This window comes from Borostomias antarcticus (genome assembly GCF_949987555.1).
Source record: "Borostomias antarcticus genome assembly, chromosome: 10".
NCBI classification, from domain to species: Eukaryota; Metazoa; Chordata; class Actinopteri; order Stomiiformes; family Stomiidae; genus Borostomias; species Borostomias antarcticus.
Genome location: NC_140243.1, coordinates 1,762,753 through 1,781,271, shown reverse-complemented (window position 1 = coordinate 1,781,271; position 18,519 = coordinate 1,762,753). Strand labels below are relative to the sequence as shown.

Genomic DNA, 18,519 nt, shown 5'->3' with positions numbered 1-18,519 from the left:
CAGAAAGGCTTTCATGAAAGGGGAAGGGGGTAGGCTGTAGGGATGGGTTCGAAAAATCGATTCATCGATTCTGAATCGATTCTGAATCAAATGATTCAGAATCGATTCATGAATCCCAAAATCGATCTTTTATTTAATGAATGAATGAATAAATGAAGGAATGAACAGTTCATTAATTCATTCAATGATTCATTTATTCATTCATTTTTGGAAATCAGTATCGATACCCAGCCCTAGTATTGATGTGTTGCATAACTTGGCAGTCATGTAATTAAGGTTACAGCTAAAAAAAACAGGTTTTAGTAACACTAACTGAATCGATATTGAATTGAATCGAGATAATCGATTCTGAACCTTGTGAATCGGAATCGAATAAATTCTTGAAATTCGACTCGATACCCATCCCTAGTAGGCTGATCATTACTGTGTTGCCTTGTTTGCTACAAATGGATAGAAAGCTAGTTTGAGATGATAATTTTAATACTTGAAACTGACAAGTTCCATTCACATGAGCAGGTATATGTCGCACACAAACATTGACACGTGAGCAACTGTGCCCGCGGACACAAAGGCACTCTCACACACACAGGTGTCCCTGACAGCTTCTTGTCATCGGCCCCTATCACGTCTACAGTGTGGACAGCTGTCTCTGTGCTCTCCCGTGTTGCTGTTATGTAAGCGTTCACTTCTGGGCAGGTTTAATCCAGTTAACCCTTCGGGATCCACACAAAACCACGGCTGCACCTCAATACCACTGGGACAATGGATGGAGACGCATGAAGGCGAATGCTGAAAGATTCAACATTCAACACCTTCTTCCAACCTAACCCTTCACTGGAAGAGCTGCCCTCAGCCATACCTTGTGTAACAACTTCTACACCGTACACAATAACATAGTACTTCCTAAATGTTACTACTGTTTTTGCTATGTCATTACATAGTAACCCATGTACAGTTAATATGAGGTTGTGTGTCATGTACGGTGTGTCATGTACCGAGGGAATAAGAAAGTCTCTGATACTTTTTATTATCAACTGTACATCCTCTCTTCTTTATATCTACTTTGTTGTATATTGTTTAATTAACTGTTCTTATTTATCTTATTGTATCTTACTGTTTTTAAAACAATGACTTGAGCACCCCTTCATTTCACTACGTTTTACTCAGTATCTCTGTAGCCATGTTTCCATCCACACGTTTTATGCGAATTAAGTTATCGAATTAAAAATGCCTTATGGAAACAGTGAAATTCGATTAAAAGTCATGAAAATCGACAAAAAGTTTGTACTGTCGATCTCATCGGATTTTCTCTTGTTCGATAAAAGTCTTTTGTGATAAATGCTTTATCCGATTTAAAGCTCTAGATGGGAACGCACGTTCACCGGCTTTATTCACATTCATATTTTTAGCGATCCTCACACAATTCGGTGTATGGAAGTGGATGGAAACATGGCTGACTAATAAAACCACCTTGACCTTGATAACCCTACCACAGAGGAAGATGTTTTCATGCACTCCTTCTTAATGACAGTGGAAACGCGCTGGGCCTCCTTGGGAGGGCTGCAATAGCAAGTGTGTGTGTGGATGTGTGTGTGTGTGTGTGTGTGTGTGTGTGTGTGTGTGTGTGTGTGTGTGTGTGTGGGTGTGGGTGTGTGTGTGTGTGGGTGTGTGTGTGTGTGTGTGGATGTGTGTGTGTGTGTGTGTGTGGAGAGAGGGCCTCAGGAGGAGGACAGGATGGGTGGCTGACAGAAGCAGCTCAGGAATTTGAGACATTCATGTGATGGAGGCTGCCTGACCTGCCTGACCTGCCTTTCTGGAAGAGCATGACCAGGGACAGAGAGAGAAGGACAGTAAGGCAGGTGTTATTGGTGTTATAACCTCTTAGGTAATGTTTTCGCCCCTGTCTGTCTGTCTGTCTGTCTGTCTGTCTGTCTGTCTGTCTGTCCGTCTGTCCGTCTGTCTGATATGCATGAAACTGGGTGGAGGGGTGCAGCATGGGCCAAGGAACTCACCATTAAATGTTGACCATGATTCATTCATAGGGCTCTACAGTACCCATATTACTGTAACTTCAGTGTAGTGGGGGATTTAGGTTTCAGTTTCCTCATAGGTTTCAGGTTCTTGGCGCCACTTGCAATACCGTGCTTGGCCACTGCACCAAAAACGGGCTGTTCCTGTCCATGGAGGCTTGCTTCATGCGCCACTGAGCAACTTTCGTTGGATTGAATGGGCCGCCGTCTTTGCATGCCTTATCCACTTCTTATAATACATCCATGATCCAGCCATGATCAGTTATGCTCGCGTCAACAGGCTGGTGTCTATTTACTTTTTCACCTCGGGAGTGACCACTGCCAGTTCCCACTCCAGAGACAAATGGAATGCACCATAACGTTATATTTGTCATTTGTGTGGATAGTTGAAGCGAACCTCTACTTTACACTGAGGCTGGAATTTACATGAGTATTTGTATTTCTTTGAAGAGCTCATTCTCTCTTGTCAGTCAAGAGACGGTGGACGCTAGATCCTCGGGGAGGAAGTCCTCTAACGCACTCCTGACTACACAGCTACCATGGAAACCAAACAACGGTGTAGCTGTATTGAAGTCCGAGTGGAAACAGTAGAATTTGGCGCGTTATGTTAGAATGAAACAGGTCGTGACTCGTGAGTAAATCTGATTGTCAGAAATCGGGAGAAATATGACCCCGGGAGAAAACCGGGAGAGGGCACTGAAAATCGTGAGTCTCCCGTGAAAATTGGGAGAGTTGCCAAGTATGATTACAAGTCCCACGACTGCAACCTGCAACGCCAGAACTCTCATGATGACAGCTCAGCTGCCCTCACTCACAAACGAGTGTGCAGACGCCGAATGTCCCTGCCAGTAACGTTAACAAAATGAAGAAAATGAAGCCCATTCAATTGTATTTTGCCCGGCAAAGTGGAACCAAGGAGAGAGGGGAATTCGGTGAGGCCCGGGGGGGGGAGTCAAATCAACTGTCACTCAAAGATTGTTGTTTAAAAGTCTTAAAGTCAATGTAAAGCTGTTTGTGTGTTTGTGTTCTCATGTGGACGGTCTAAATGTGCAGTGGTAGGGATGAGAGGAGACAGTTGTGCTGTGCTGGGGTCAGGGGTCAGGAGGTCACGCTGGGAAGTCACGGGGGGGGGAGGGTGTCCCATCCTCCCCAGGGTGTCACATGCTTTTCATAGAATGTCATAAGTACCACTGGCCAAACAATCAGTGGGCTTGAGACTTCAGATGGTGGGTGACAGGTCATGACCCTTGTGACTGACAGGTCATGACCCTTGTGCCTGACAGGTCATGACCCTTGTGACTGACAGGTCATGACCCTTGTGCCTGACAGGCTACACATCTTGTGACAGTAGGGCCCCTCCGGGGAGCCAATCTGACGACACTAGACCTTAAGGGAGGCGTGGGGGTGGAGCAAGAGGATACTATTTAGTGTCTTGAGTTAACCTTGAGAGCTTGATTGTGAATGCGGTGGACTCTCTGTGCCTGTGGCTGCCCAGCCCTGACTAGACCAAGCGGGGGGGTAGGGAGGAAGATTGAGGCCCAGCCCTGACTAGACCAAGCGGGGGAGTAGGGAGGAAGATTGAGGCCCAGCCCTGACTAGACCAAGCGGGGGAGTAGGGAGGAAGACGCAGGCCTCGCTTTCTGCCCACAGCTCCAGCCAGCCAGAGACAGGGAGAGACAGGGACTGTTCCATGTGAGTTTAAGTTCTGTCCAATAAATCATTGTTTGCCGCTTCCAATCCCGTGTTGGGGTGATTTTATCAATACTATCACAACAAGAAGGCTATTAACATCGTGGTCCATATTAGATTTGCTGCAACTCTTATCAAGGCTTACCAAGAAAATACACAACGCAGAGCAACAGAGGAGAAGAACGCCAAAAGCCAACACTGCACTACCACACTACACTACCACCACACTACACTACACTACCACACTACACTACCACACTACACTACCACCAAAGACTACACTACCACACTACACTACCACCACACTACACAACCCCCACACTACACTATCACCACACTACACTACCACACTACACTACCACCACACTACACTACCACCAAAGACTACACTGCCCCCACACTACACTATCACCACAGACTACACTACCCATATTACACTACCTCCACAGACTACAACCCCCACACTACCCTATCACCAGACTACACAACCCCCACACTACACTATCACAACAGACTACACAACCCCCACACTACACTATCACCACACTACACAACCCCTTGAGTCTACACTACCCATACAGACTACACAACCCACCAGACTACACAACCCCCACAGACTACACAGCTCACCAGACTACACAACCACAGACTACACAACTCACTACAGACTACACAACCCCAGACTACACAACCCCAGACTACACAACCCCAGACTACACAGCATCCACAGACAACACAACACCTACACACTACTCCCAAAGACTACACAACCCACCAGACTACACAACCCACCAGACTACACAACCCCCACACACTACCCCCACAGACTACACAACCCCCACACACTACCCCCACAGACTACACAACCCCTTCACACTACCCCCACAGACTACACAACCCCCACACACTACCCCCACAGACTACACAACCCCTACACACTACCCCCACAGACTACACAACCCCTACACACTACCCCCACAGACTACACAACCCCCACACACTACCCCCACAGACTACACAACCCCCACACACTACCCCCACAGACTACACAACCCCTTCACACTACCCCCACAGACTACACAACCCCTTCACACTACCCCCACAGACTACACAACCCCCACACACTACCCCCACAGACTACACAACCCCCACACACTACCCCCAGACTACACAACCCCTACACACTACCCCCACAGACTACACAACCCCTTCACACTACCCCCACAGACTACACAACCCCTACACACTACCCCCACAGACTACACAACTCACCACAGACTACACAACCCTGACACCTTGCATGGCAGCTGACACCTTGGTGTGTGAATGGGTGAATGAGAAGCCATTGTACAGCGCTAGATAAGTGCTGTCCATTTACCACAAAGACCAATATGGTGTTGTCTACAACCATAGTTTGTCTATAGACTATATGGTTATGCTAGGAAAACAAGTATCTACATTTTAGGTAATTTAAAGTGTTGTTTACACATCTCTGTTGTTATTATTGGACAGGTTAGCAGATAGAGGGTGACAGACACACTGTTACAGCAGCATGCCAGGAATAAACTGATGGAACAAAGTGTTACAGCAGGTTGTCTTCAATTCTTTGTCTAGGCTGACTAATGACTAATCTCGGACCCACGGTCTCCTCATCTATGTCCTGTCTCCAGTCAACTCTTGTTAACCATTTTATTGTTGAATATCAATCCTTTAAAGGCAACATCTGTAGCAATTTGTTTAATAGGCCTACTTCATTAGTTCCTGAGAGAGAAGAGGACAACGCGCCAGAAGAACAATCAACTAATGAAAGAACGATGAACAAAACTCAACTCACCTTCCGGATTCCTTGTAGGCAATCGAGAATGGTTAGATTGTATGTGCAATTTCCAAAGGAAGCATCCCTGAAACAACAAATCAAGCAGTGTTATTTTATTGTATTTTTTTAAAGATATTTTTTTTAGGGCTTTTTCAGCTTTTTTTTAATGGGACAGGACAGTGTAGAGAGACAGGAAACGTGGGAGAGAGAGAGGGGAGGACATGCGGCACAGGACCCGAGCCGGGAATCGAACCCGGGTCCGCCGCGTGAAGGACTAGCCTTCATATGGGACGCGCCCCTCAAGCCGTGTTATTGAGTGTTAAAACAAGGCAGCATTAACACAGCACTCCAGATATGACACTGATTAGATCTCAACAAAAAATACTTTTTAAACACTTCTCATTTTTGGAGAGATCTTGAGCATCCTGTTGTTGGAGTTGGGCTAATTAAAGGGGGCACGCCAAGATTTTTCACATTTAGCTGTTTTTTACGGTTTCTGACTGCTTAAGCTCAGGTCAACATTAGCTGTACTGCTAATAGAAGGGATTGGGTGCTGGATTGTTGCATCAAACCCCCCCAAAACTCATCAAAACAACATTCTAATGGTGCGTTCGTTTGTGGTCGGAGGTGGCAAGTCGCAAGTGGCAAAATACCTACCTCCGACCTGTGTGCATTCGAGCTATATACCATCATATCACAGTTACCTAGTTATATCTATATACCATTATATCACAGTTACCTAGTTATATCTAGTGCATTCGAGCAACTGGGGGCTGAGAAACATATCCGAATTTGCGATGAGGAAGTGCGAGTTCATGCGGTGTTTTATTTAATCATTCCTAGTAGCAAGTCGCAATTTGCCACCTCCCAGTTAGAAACGAACGCACCATAATTGTTACACTGAGGATTTGACTCAGTTTGTGGTGTCATTGATGACATATTTTGCGCTCATTGTCACCAAACAACGGCACAATCATTTTAAGACACCTTGTCTGCACCACTGAATTCTAGCTGATTAGCATGTACTGTAGAAACAGCTGGTAGCCTGCAGTTTTTGCCAGAAAACGTATGGTCACGCTATCACACAACAGTGACAGCGAAATGTCATCAATAATAACTCATTGACTGAGTTATCATCAATGAGCAAATGTCAAGAAACCAAAAATATGTATTTTTTTGCATTAATTAGTCCATGGAAGCCCTCAGTGTCCCCCCCAGCCCCCCAACTCGTGGGTGCGATCTTTCAATGTGTCATTGCCGTGGTGATCTATCACTCTGAACACATGGACACACAGTGGGTGAGTTCCACCTACATAAAGTAAATCAGCACACTACTGTATATAGAGTGCCCCAAAATAAAATAAAATACAATTTTAAAAAAATCACCCCCAGGTGGTGAAGTAAGTGGTGCTTTACTTAAAGGTTTGAACTCTCTACTGCCCTCTAGTGCTGGTGTGCAATGGTATTGGCAACTCCTGGTCGGTCTGAATCTCATGGTACGAATGGACACACACACAGACGCACATATTTTGGACGTTAGGGCCTGATCTCAGTAACCTGATGTGCACCAGATTGTTTGTTTCACACAACCATCTACAGTAGGAAAGCTTCGTCGGAAACTGTGTGGAAAAGGGCAGGCACTTTCAAAACTGCTCGGCAGTTGATTGAACAAACCCGTCTATCACGGCTACATCAACTTCTTACTGAAGCCAGTCGGGAGACGAGCGAAAACATCTTTTCCACAGAGAAAAGCCTTCAGCCTCTTTCAATGAATAAATACTCTCCAGTTCAGATATAACTGATGCTGTAACAGCATCTACGCTAACCTCCGCCATTGTGGTTTCGAACAAACAGTTGCTTCTCACTGTTGTCACATCCAAACCCTGCCCGGCGTAGCTGCTAGTATTTCCTCCTGGAACTCTGATTGGCCGATTGTCTTCTGATCTGGCACAAACAGATCTCTATCAAGCTTTGCCAGACTGATGTGTGGAGTGAAACGTGAGCTCTGGAGATCAGGATGGCCTCACATCCTATCTTCGCAACCTGACACATAGACTATATTTTCCCTGGACCGAGTTTCCCAGAGGCCTCGCAGCGCTACGTTCATCGTAGCGCTATGATGAACGCCATAGCTTACGATGAACGTAGCGCTATGATGAACGCCGTAGCTTACGATGAACGTAGCGCTACGATGCCTCTGGGAAACTCAGCCCTGATCACTTCAGTATTGAGCTAGCTACACTTCTTCTGCAGGCATGCAATCAGCTACAATGGAAGTCAAAATAGTTAAAGTCTCACTGAAACGGACGTTTGAGATCATCTAACTTCCGTAGTTTGACGTATTTCCGACGCAAACAAGCTATGAGGGTGGGACATGGGTTTAGAGGAATTTGATTGGAACATTGACAAGTGGACGGGTTTTAAGAACTTTGGACAGATTCGATAGAAGGATAGCGTTGATTGACGGGTGGATGTCGGGAGATTATTGGCCTAAAATCTAAGGTACCTGTTGTCGTCATTGCACGTGACCTACCGTTTTCAAGGAAGTAAGAAATTATATACTTTGATATAAGATTACAACAAAAGTAGAATTTTGTAAGTTTTTTGGCATACATCGTTGAATAGGTGAACACTATGACCAATTATGTGAACCAAAATGGGACAGAATGCTTTTTTCATTTCAGTGCGACTTTAAGTTATCCTTTAATATAAGTCTGTGGCAGCTCACCTGAAGGGTAAATATGAAGCGTTGGAGCCTGAGATCAGAGCCCTGTAGGCCTCCTCTGGCGTCTTCTTCAGGTAGATGACCTGCCAGAGAGAGGATGAGAGAGGATGAGAGAGGATGAGAGAGGATGAGAGAGGATGAGAGAGGATGAGAGAGAATGAGAGAGGATGAGAGAGGATGAGAGAGGATGAGAGAGGATGAGAGAGGGAGTTTCCACACTGAACACTAATAGGATAACATTATTTGAAGGATACCTACATACAGACTTCACAACATGTAAAAAGCACTGCTTGAGCATTTATGAAACACTTATGTCAATATTCTCAAAGTACATTGCTAACCAGCGATTGCTACCCAGATTTTCTTAGATCTGTGCATCGATTAATAATTGTATAAGACAAAATCGCCATTCTTACATTAATCAATATTTTTGCTGGCTTCATCAGGTCTTTTGCCCCCTGGGCATAATAGAAATGAACCCTAACCCTTTGCCCTGATGAAGGACAAATGAACCCTAACCCTTTGCCCTGATGAAGGAGAAATGAACCCTAACCCTTTGCCCTGATGAAGGCAGCTTGCTGCTGAAACGCTGACAAATAAAAAATTATGTGTCAACATAATTATTGCAATTACGTTATTATTGCAATTATTAATATTCCATTGGAGTCTGCATAACCTGACACACCAGATGGTTTGCTTCGCATAACCATTTGGGAACTCTCCGTTGAAAACTATTTGGAAAAGGGCAGACACTTTCACTAATACTTGGCAGGTAAATGGACTGCACTTATATAACGCTTTTCCACCTTAGCGGCACTCAAAGCGCTTTACAATGGCCTCTCATTCACCCATTCACACACCAATGGCGGTAGCTGCCATGCAAGGTGCCAACCTGCTCATTGGGAGCAATTTGGGGTTAGGTGTCTTGCTCAAGGACACTTCGACATGTGGACAGTCGGAGCTGGGATTCGAACCACTGACCCTTCGATCACTGAACGACCCGCTCTACCAACTGAGCTACAGCCGCCCCAGGTGATTGGATTGTCTATCACAATTGATGTGTGCCAACTTCAACCGCTCCTCGCTGTGGTCACACCTAAACCCTCCCAGCGTAGCTGTGGTCACACCTAAAGCCTCCCAGCGTAGCTGTGGTCACACCTAAACCCTCCCAGCGTAGCTGTGGTCACACCTAAACCCTCCCAGCGTAGCTGTGGTCACACCTAAAGCCTCCCAGCGTAGCCGTTTGTATTTCCTCATAGAACACTGATTGGCTCTGGCATGTTTTTTCTGGTCTGGTCTGCAGTGAAACAATGTGAAATCGCGAGATCAGGATGGTCTCACGAGGATAGTGTGAGAAAGCCTCTCTCTCAATTTAAGATTATGCGTTTGGGTCAGCACCAAACAGATGTTCTCTTTCCTTGATTAAATCCCAACATTTGGAACAAGGATTAGACGAGCTAGGAAGCACCTGCAGATCTGAACTCAGAAGGGTTTGGAAAGTGAAAGGGCTGCTGGGTAGAATGGACTACACCTGTATTGAGACACAAAGTATAGTTTATGTGTACAAAGCAATATTGGCAATAGGAAACATGAACTGTGGCTAGCGCTCCCAGTGGTGGGCTCTGGTACCTCTTATCGGATGGACGAAAAAGTGTAAGAACGGATGAGCACCATTTTAATTCCGCCCCCCCTCTGGATTTCATCAGGTGGGGGACAACTACTTTGATTTACACTCCCATTACCTGATAGCAAGATAGTGTCCTGCCAATAACAGCTTGTGTGTCATTGGGTCAGGTAAGAGAATGGTGCTTTGTAAGTTGTAACTCATCCAACACATGAAATATTCACAAGCCAGACACAATGGTAAAATGGACAGGATTAACCTCTGCAGGATTTAGGGGTGGCGTGCGTGTTTACATGTGCATGCTTCTATGGATCTCTTTCCACAGGACCTATGGTATCAAATGTGGATTCCCAGGGGCCAGCATCCAGGGGCCAGCTGTTCATCAAGCACCAGTAATCCTCTTTGGTGGAAACCACGGCTTTTATCTTAACAAAGCTACAAATAACCCAGGCTCACCATCACATTCCCCTGTCCATTCTGTCATTTGGAGGGGGATCTTTTCTATATTAATTCATGTACATTGTGTTACAGCTCTTAGTCTTATGACCTGTGTTCTCTTTTCAGCAGTAGTGTTTTGAGGTTAACCCTTTTAACCCTGAAAATAAAGTGACAACATTTCGAATATTAATTGGATTTTCCCTATAATACTAGAAAGCGCAATTTCTCAGCTTTCAGCAAGTGTTGGAGTGAGGAATTTTTTAGATTTGTTAGATATTTTTTTAATATTATTAAATATTTGTTAGATATTTTTAAAATGTTGCCGTGACGTGGTCGTATTAAGAGGGTTAAGGGCCTGGGTCATCACAGACAGTAAAGAATATATGAATATTCAAAACCGTTTTAGGGAGTAGCCTACATTTTACAAAAGCTGAAAAAAACTTTTGGATTAATTTAAAACGCTTTTAACATTCAGAACTTACAATAGTAATGTCATGTTTATACAGCATTCAGACGCAGATACAGTCTTCACACTAGAGCCACACTAGAGCCACACTAGAGCCACACTAGAGCCACACTAGAGCCACACTAGAGCCACACTAGAGCCACACTAGAGCCACACTAGAGCCACTAGAGCCCCAATTTCTCTAACTGGAAGTGCTGGGAGAAATATGCAGCTGAAGCACACAACACTCATTTAACTTTGATTAAATTATGGCATCTTTTTATGGTGGATTACTAGTATAAAACTTGACCAATCTGCGGTTGCCTATGAAATTTTACATTCAGATGCAAAACCCAATTTAACCACAGATTTCAAATAAACCAACATTAGTTACAAATCTGGGGTACTTTGGCTCCCAGTCATGACCAATGTTGTACTGGTTGTCGTGGAAACACGGTACAGTCAGATTGACACACAGCGACCTTTAACCTTTAAGAAAAGGTAGCACAATCAATCTGTCATTTAGCATGCGTATTAATGGAATACAAATGGAAGAAAAAGTTCAATGCACAGTTAGTCCTCACTACAGCACTGCTGCCTGGGGTGAGAGGTCGGTGAGAGAGGAGGAAAGAAAGAGAGATGGGGTGAAGAAAGACAGGAATGGGTGAGGAGAGAGTGTTAGAGGGGGAGAGAGATGGGGTGAAGAAAGACAGGAACGGGTGAGGAGAGAGTGTTAGAGGGGGAGAGAGATGGGGTGAAGAAAGACAGGAATGGATGAGGAGAGAGTGTTAGAGGGGGGGAGAGATGGGACAGAGTGAAGATTCAATTAGGACAAAGATACTCACTGCATAGGCACCAATTAAGACAGCAGCATTGGCCCGTTTCCTCTGGTCAAAGCTGGTGTAGTGGACAATCCTCTTTCTGGTCAATGTAAAGGACTGAAGACAAAGTAGAAACAAGGCTGTACATCAATGAGGAATGATAATGATCATTTCAACAGGGCTGAGACTAACAATTTATGGTTATAGTTAATCTGTCCATTATAATTTTTATCAGTTAATTCATGGGAGAAAATAAGTCATGAATTTATTTTTGGTCTGTGTTTGGTGACGGACAGATAGTACAGTAAATTGCCAGTTCAGGAAGCTTTAAATGTCTATCAGAGTACCTGGACTGGAATGAGGAAGTGATTAGCACTGATACCTGTAACATGCTGTAAGGACACCTGAACCTGTACTTGTTACAAATACACAAATACACTTTCTATTCCTTTCTGCTCTTTTCATATATATATATATATATATATATATATATATATATATATATATATACACATTTCATTTTATATTTCATATATATAAATATCCAGATTCCTTGTGGAATCCGTCCCTACTGGGATCTGGTGAGTCCAGGGTGTGGCCCCCTGTCCCCCGGTGAGGAGCTGTCCACCATGCATTAGACTGCCCCCCCCCCAGGACCCCCTAGCCAGATGTCCATACTACGGCTCGCCTGATTGGCTTGAGAAAGGCACAACTACCGCTTCATTCAATTATTTTCACCCTTCAATGAACGCACCTCCACTGATGTCCATATATTTTCATTAAGCAAATTCACAAAATGTGACAATTGCAGTACTGTTTGTCTATTGCGTTTGATGATTGCCTGTGACGATTTGCGCGGCCGAATTAGAGCCCTTAACCTTGACACTTAACAAAAGGATCCACAAAAAAGCCGTGTTCACGGTGTTTTTAATGGACCAAGGTGCGTTAATGATGGTTTTGCTTTTGTGCCCAAACATATTTCTCTGGGGGTGCAGAAATATACCATTTTAGTCTTGAGATGAGAAACTCTTCTTTACTCAAACACAAGAAACTGGACTAGACAGGGAATAACGGGTCCAGTTCCAGTGCAGGGTTGCTGTTGTAGGGTCACGGGCAGCAGCAGGAGGAGGACATGCTCTGACAGCACTAACTATAGCAAGCGGGATCTCAGGCCCAAGCACAGGCTACTTCTGTAGTCATCTCCTGATTCATCCAAGAAGATCGAAGCCAGTATCAATATGGGTTTTGGGGCATGTTGACCTGAATGCACCCTACAGCTAGTCAAAACACAACAGCGGGAGACGTTTACAGAGTTGCCTGCTGGCTTGCATGAGGGGTTTGTTATCTTTAATCTAATCAATATAATAAAACTGGTCCAATACACAACTGCTTTAATAAACTAAGCAATGAATGAAGAACAACAAGCCAACATCATTCCCTGGATGAGTGAGGATTAATATTTAACCTTTGCCAAATTTGATTGCAAATCAATACTATCAGCACATGGGGGAATAAGCATTTGGGTGGAATTGTGTGTATTGTACAGAAGCGGGCAGCATGATTCAAAGAAACGCTCTCAACCACTGATCGCAAGGAGTTTACTTAAGAATCCCCAAAACACAAAAAGAAACACTTCAGCTTGCCAAACCTCTCTGTTCAGGAACAACACACACACACACACACACACACACACACACACACACACACACACACACACACACACACACACACACACACACACACACATCTAAATAATACTATTTCAGCATTTCTCAATTATGGTACAAGAGGTGTTTGCCTCTCCCACATTCACTAACTAACGAGCTTGTCTCTTCTCTGCATGTCATGCCCATCAAAACCAGTTGAGGTTAAAAGGAATTCCGTTCCTATGACAACTTGCTGCACACAGCACAAACATGGAGGTCAAACAGAGCGCGTGCGGCAGAGCAGGGTTGGCATGAGACTTTACCTTCAACATTCCCAAACAAGAAGACATGACCGACCTAAAACTCATCTGCCCCCAAACGACAAAACACAAGACACACTACTGTTAATGTCAACGAAAGATTAGCAGCCCACAAATGGACATTCGTCTATTTACAGAATGTGACCTTGGCTTGGAGGCTCTCCTTGCGTCATTGAGGAAGTTAGAGGGGGTGGTTATGGGTAAAGGTTTAACATAGTGGCTGGTGACACGCTCTAGGTTTCTATAAGCTCTTTGCTCAAGAGGGCATTGAAGAAACACTATGAAAGTGTTCAATATAGCCGTCCTTTAGTTTTGGAGAAGTAGGCGTGTTAAATGTATCGTTCCATTTTCAACCAGTTGAGAATGTTCTCCTCATAGTGCGTCACACCAGGATAACCACTCCCCTATCCTAACTTTAGCAAGCTAGCTAGCTTGCTTTAATAAGGTGATGTTATTGATCACATTAGCTAGTTTGCTTTCATAAGGACATATTAGTTGTGCTTGAGAGGGTTGTTTTACCTATGACCGCCAGGACAGAGAGCAAACTTGCTGTTTTAGTTGACCAAAGGTTCTATTTGTTATTTCAGTGAAGGCTTTCTTGTGCAACATATGGGATTGTTGGATGGACAAGTGAGAGAATGTGCCATTTAACTCACATTAATCCCTTAAGTCGTGCCAACACTACACTGAAAAACAGAAACAATGTTGGAAAACTTGTATTGACTTGTATTAACACAATATAGTGATCTTCCCTGTGCAATTTATATAATGTGGTACATCTTAAAGTGCTGCGTCTTATAATGTGTTATACATGTTATGCGTTTTCTAATGTGGTACTGTGATATAGCTAACATACTGTATAGTTGACTGACTAATATATTCAGGAGCGTATATAGGCAGGTACTGTAGGTATATAGGCAGGTACTGTAGGTATATAGGCCTCTGTCTCTTTAAACATGTTCCATGAGTTTTCTTGACCGTTTGAGAGGTCAGGGAAGAACTTTTAATTTCTCCCATATTGGCTCAAATGGCTGAACTGTTTTGTGTTTCCTTCTGGGAAATGAGCGTTGGGGTTAGTATAGGCCTATATAGTATACATATGTTTCCTCTTTTCTGTAAAGTGCATTGTGTTGCTTCTGTGTATGAATGTGCTGTATCAATAAAGTTTGATTTGGTTTGATTGATAAGTTAGCATCTATTGTATTCATATTTTGCTACTCTTGCACTTCCAGTAGCACTAGATTATGCTCTTAGTCACTTGTTTAGAGGGGAGGTGCACAAGTTCTGGCGAGTAGTAGTACACTGACTACCTAGATTAAATGCAATTATTGTAACTCGCTTTGGATAAAAGTGTCTGCTAAATGACTGTAATGTACATTTGATCTTAGGTTTGCATGGATTGAATGTAGGCATAGCCTTGAACTCAAAAGTCATTTTCAAACACTGTGATTACACCTACTCATATTACACTGACTAGACGAGACTAAGACGCCCAATGGAGAATATCCACTGAAAAGTCCATTTAACCCCCAGCATAGTGTGAGGCTACAAAACTGCTGAGTAAAGCGATCTGATGCTGGCATATCACACCAGTCTGTCACAGAGAAAGTGCTAACAATGCTTTGGTGAAGGTGAGTCAATGGCTAAAATAAGAAAGTTGATTACTATCAAAGCCTTGAGAGAGAAGGATTAATTAATTCATTCAATTTCAGAGTCAACTTTCCAGAAGGAACAACAGGAGAGGTTCTGAATGATTCTTTGCTTAAGACAAAGAATGGATTTAACGCTGCCCTGAAATTAATTAAATGTCATTAAGAGGAGCCTAGTCACATTCATTAATTCAATTTTAATCACCAAACAAAATTGCACCGATTGTAAGCAATGGCATATTAAAATACCACAGACTTTGCTGTCTATTAATGTGCGGAAGGTAACAGTTCCAAGGCTGTTGTTGTCTTATATGCATAATTCACATTCTTTCCAAAGGAGGAAATACAATAAGCAGAGGCAGATGCACATGAGTTGGCCTACCTTAAGCTTCTTGTTGAGTTTACAACAGTATCGGTAGAGCATAGCGAGGTTCAGGGGTCCAAAATCCGCATAAAAGCTGAAATATAATTGAGGGGATAAAGCAGTGTGAGATAATTAATACAATCAGCAATTTACTGCTGATTATCCAAGTCAATAAATCAACATTAAATAGCCAAAGAAACCTTTTGGTTGTGTGTATATCAGCCACACCACATCACTCAGGTTGTTAGAAGTTGTACCAACATTGTGTTTCTGCTACACTACTGCCGAAACTATGTAATGTATAATTTCAATAAAGTACTACCAACCTACCTCCCTAATTTCTAACAATTGGCAATATTTGTTTGCAAACCATACAGGTAACTGTCCGGTATGTTTCAGCCGTTTGTTGATCACAGAAATAGCCTAAATGTTGATCTCATGGACAGCAGACCCATCCTCACATTTCAAGTAAGCAAACCACAACCAAAAGTATGGATATTGAGAAACACCAATTAAACTGCCATTCCGAATTACTATTGTGACATGGATGGATTATCACTTCCATCATGTAAACCATGTTTGTCCCAATACTGATAATTACTTCAACAGACAAGGGAAAATGTTCAATAAAAAGCTGTTACATAATTTCAGTGGAGGCTCAGACAGCAGCAGCTTGTTGCTGCTCTCCGCTGGTGCGTTGCTAAACACTCATTCATGCGCACAGAGGGATGACTTACTTCTCATAAACAAATTCGTCGTCCGTGCAAAAGTAGTGTGTGTTTGCTGTGCTCTTGGGCTTGCTTCTTAGGGTAGCGAAATACAGCCGGTCTGTTCAAATAAGAATAAAAAGCTTTCACAGACTGGCAAAGCAGCATTGTGAAGATAGCTGGTGAACCAAATGTTATCTGAACCACATCTAGTTCTACTAAGATACCTAGGCGAGGGTTATGGACCAGGGCAGCCCTTCACTTACCCTTACATTTAACATGAATTCATACACTTGATTATACATTGAAGGGTATTCTAAATTACTTACATTTCTGACCTGACATACATTGATTTATTTGGAAGATAATAAAATAACGCTTTCATCAAGTCATGACAATGGGTTTGTTCCATATGCATTCTCTAAATGCATAGGCAAGGCAAGGCAAGGTAAGTTTATTTATATAGCACATTTCAGCCACAGGGCAATTCAAGGTGCTTTACATGAGACATTAAAAGCATTAAAACAAAAAGCCTGGATCACAGGCTGGTATCCAGCAAGCCTGTCGGCCAGACGGAGCCCTGAAGAGCAGCAGCACCATCTGACCCCGGCTCTGTCCTGGACTGCTCTAGCAGTTAGCAACCTAGTTTAGCTACTTGTTCGGGGGAACTGCACGTTTAAAGTTTCACATAGCTGGGGTTAGTTGCATTTTCACCTACCTTTAATAAACTCATGGGCTCCTATCAATTCAACATCGTCTGCCATTTTTAACAAAGTTGAAAGGATGGCAGAGTGTTTAAGGCGGTCGAGAGTCATTGGCAATGTTACAAAGTTGCAGAGGCTGCCCAGACCGAACCAAACTAACCAACGTCGACTAGACCTGCAAAGGCCAAAAGTATTGAAAACGGCAAAGTATTTAAGTATTCCGCAAATCCCAGCTAGCTCGTATGGTCCTAGGGATGCATGTAGTCCCACCCCAGTGTGCTGTGTATGGGTCTAGCCGTCTTGCTATCTGGAAGCAGGATCCCAAAACAATACCCGACGCGTCATTTACGCATTCCAATTCCAAAATCACGTCCGATGCAAATGTAAAGCAACGCGAATATAAACAATTGCTTTCCTCTCGGTTTCATTAAGCGGGTGTTTTGTCGATGAGTGTAGTAGTCTATACATCCCCACATAGAGACGGCTTGGTTTCCCTCCTGGCTGTGAGGAAGTCGCAGCCGAGGAGGAGCAGGCGCAGCACACACAGCCCAGCCAGGCGGTGACGCGGGGGCTGGGCACGCCCACAGGCTGGGGGGAAACATTTCGGGGGCCCCTATAATGCACGTGTGGGGCCCTTTGCGGTTCTCACATTGCTGTGACTGCTTTTTTTGTATGATTTCATAAAATGTTGTGATATATTTGAGGTGGCACTGATGTTGATGTTTTGCTGGTTATCAAACATCTGCAAGATCATAGCTTACATGCCTTGCAAACACTGACTTCTACCATGCAAACAGTGCTTCTAGATGGGGCCTCATTTTCGGCGCCTGTTTAGAGGGTAAATCGTCTCAGTCCATCGCTGGAGGCCGGCTTCTACCCCTACAGGACATCTCGAAAGGAGCCCGGATTCTGGTACGGGACGATAGTGAAGCCCCATACGTCTGCTGCCAGACAACTATATGGGTCATCTACAGGAAGGGGAAATGGACAGCGTCTGAGATCAAACTCCTGTCATTATTAAGCTGTGTAAGTCAACAGAGCAAAACCTTTTGATTACTTACAAAATGTATATTCATAAGCTATTCAAATTCGTATAATATATGTGTAGGCCTATACTGTATGTGGCATATTTCATTGACCCCCGAAAATTGCATGTGTGTGCGCTGTGTCGTGTCGCTGCTCACTGCAACGTATGTTACTGTGGGGCAGAATAAAGATAAATAAATAAAATGTCATCTTCAGATCAAAGGTAATCTTTAGTTAATGTAATGTTTAGCTTATATCATCATTTTTGTGCAATGATATATGATCTCAAGAATGTAATGCCTTATTCTGCATCACTGTCTTCATTAAAAAAAACACATGGTTGCAAAACATAAAAATAATTGCAAAAACACCATTGATAGCCTAGTTGACTTTTCAATATGGCGTTTCACATGTTGTGTAACATTCCACTGCAGGTAAAGAGGGCTTTACCTCTCAAAATCTTCAGACATTTGAGTAATCCTTCCACGACCTACAGTAGATAAACTTCATGTGGA

General features: G+C 43.5%; 1 protein-coding gene across 2 annotated transcripts in view; it reads right to left on the bottom strand.

The window, feature by feature from the left end:
- The window catches only part of cdc14ab (cell division cycle 14Ab), a 37,430-nt gene extending 19,971 nt beyond the window's left edge, over positions 1 to 17,459 (bottom strand). For both annotated transcript variants that reach the window (XM_084444751.1, XM_084444752.1), the window contains exons 1-6: positions 16,993 to 17,459; positions 16,305 to 16,395; positions 15,586 to 15,661; positions 11,613 to 11,705; positions 8,264 to 8,343; positions 5,554 to 5,620 (exon numbers count right to left, since the gene is read on the bottom strand). In XM_084444751.1, the coding sequence (XP_084300877.1) occupies positions 5,554 to 5,620; positions 8,264 to 8,343; positions 11,613 to 11,705; positions 15,586 to 15,661; positions 16,305 to 16,395; positions 16,993 to 17,089 (504 nt within the window). In that variant the 5' untranslated portion in view covers positions 17,090 to 17,459. The remainder of the gene's footprint in view (positions 1 to 5,553; positions 5,621 to 8,263; positions 8,344 to 11,612; positions 11,706 to 15,585; positions 15,662 to 16,304; positions 16,396 to 16,992) is intronic.
- Between the last annotated feature and the right edge of the window lie 1,060 nt (positions 17,460 to 18,519).